Source organism: Propithecus coquereli, unplaced genomic scaffold (assembly GCF_000956105.1).
Source record: "Propithecus coquereli isolate 6110/MARCELLA unplaced genomic scaffold, Pcoq_1.0 Scaffold107, whole genome shotgun sequence".
NCBI classification, from domain to species: Eukaryota; Metazoa; Chordata; class Mammalia; order Primates; family Indriidae; genus Propithecus; species Propithecus coquereli.
This window is the reverse complement of record NW_012134636.1, coordinates 2113698-2115471: the sequence shown is the minus strand read 5'-3', so window position 1 is coordinate 2115471 and position 1774 is coordinate 2113698. Positions and strand designations below refer to the sequence as shown.

At 39.1% G+C, this 1774-nt stretch overlaps 1 protein-coding gene across 2 annotated transcripts in view; it reads right to left on the bottom strand.

Moving 5' to 3' along the window:
• The window catches only part of VHL (von Hippel-Lindau tumor suppressor, E3 ubiquitin protein ligase), a 7099-nt gene that overhangs the window by 1796 nt on the left and 3529 nt on the right, over nucleotides 1-1774 (bottom strand). For both annotated transcript variants that reach the window (XM_012647026.1, XM_012647035.1), the window contains exon 2: nucleotides 856-978. In XM_012647026.1, coding sequence (XP_012502480.1) covers nucleotides 856-978 — 123 coding nt within the window. The remainder of the gene's footprint in view (nucleotides 1-855; nucleotides 979-1774) is intronic.

Here is a 1774-nt window from a genome sequence, read left to right as displayed (position 1 = left end):
TCTTGCTCAGGCTGGTCTTGAACTCCTGAGCTCGGACAATCCGCCCACCTGGGCCTCCCAGAGTGCTAGGATTACAGGCGTGAGCCACCGCGCCCGGTTTGTAATTGGGTTTTGAGGCAATGAAATTCTTATTTTAAGAATATGGGAATTTACTGGGAATTTACTCAAGGGTATTCTATAAGGCAAAGTTTCCCAAATTCAACTTATCAATGCTCTATTTTGTACACTCACTTCCTTAAAACAGTGTCTATATATACATATTAGTTTGAACCCTATGAAGCCACAGGTATTTGGTTTTCTCCCCAACAAAAACATCAGTTTCTTAGGGTTCAACTTAATACAATCATTTGAGCTTTAAACAAATAGTAAACTATGATGCTAATGTTCAATTTAGTGATTCTTATTTTTTAAATTCTGATTGGCACTGTGAGCTTGACTGGATTAAGTTAAAAATTTAACATTAGAAGTCAACAACAAATAAGCCGTATCATCTCATGCTGTATATCTTGTTCTTCTCCTGACTCCAGGGCATGATTCTGTTCTAAGGCCAGAGAATCAAAAGGCATTTGTATTTCTACAATTATACAGAATTAATTTATGGTGTGATACTTTAATTTAGCTCTTCTCTTAAGAGCCCAAAGTGGTTTTGAGACACCCCAACATCTTTGTTCAATATAGAACATACAGATAAATTACTTCCACTTTATTTATGGTGGAGAATAGGACACAGAAAGGTTGGATACCTTGCCCAGCAGGCAAAAATTGGTAAGAACTGGGCTCCTTCAAGTGGCCTATCCTCTAATTATCACAACAAACAGCCTTATCTTTTTAAAAAGTAAGATTGAACATCAGTACCTGGTAGTGTGATGTTAGCAAAAATAGGCTGTCCATCAACATTAAGAGATGGCACAAATAATTCGGTTTGGTTAACCAGAAGCCCATCGTATGTCCCTGCATCTCTGAAGAGCCAAAGGTGACCTGTTAAGACAAGCAGAGGCTGTTAAGGAGTCATACTGATCTGAGTCAGGGCACCGATTTTCTGTTTCCCTTGACCTACGTGAAATGCTTCCCTCTCACTCTGCTTAAATATCGTACAAAGCCCTCAAATAACATCATCTCATTCAGTCCTCAGAAGAGAAAAACAGGTCTGAAGAAGGCGAGTGACTTGCTCAAGGCAACAGAGATACTAAGCAAAAGAGCTTGTACTTGAGGCTCTAAGCCCTGCGTCCTTTCTGCTGTGGTGGAAAAGTAAAGCCTAAGTAAAGTATATGACTGCAAATCACACCAAGCACTGCAAACTATAAGGAACAAAGCCACTGACTCCTTAAAGCTGTGCTTCTCAAAAACCAGAAGGTACAAAAACAGCATGTGGAAAGAAGCCAGACAGAAAAGGGTGCATTTTGTATGAACAGGCAAAACTAACCTACGGTGTGAAAATTCAGAAGAGTGGTTGGCTCTGGGAGGGAGAGGATTGAGTGAGGAGTAGGAGGGACTTACTGGGGTAATGGACGTGTTCTAATCTACAACTTGATCTAGGTCTTGCTACAATTGCCAAAACTCATCAAACCCTAAGATCTGTGTAAATTATTCCTAAATTTTAAAAACAAATACATCACATACAAAATAGTGGGAGAAGGAGGCAAACCCTCAAGCCTAAGATTCTGTTTAAGGAGGAAGTGGTCTCAGAATAAATATAGCACTTGTTCCTGGAGCATAAATTTACCTGAATATTTGGTAGGAAAATTTAAGAAATGCAAACTGGTAATTTTTTTTT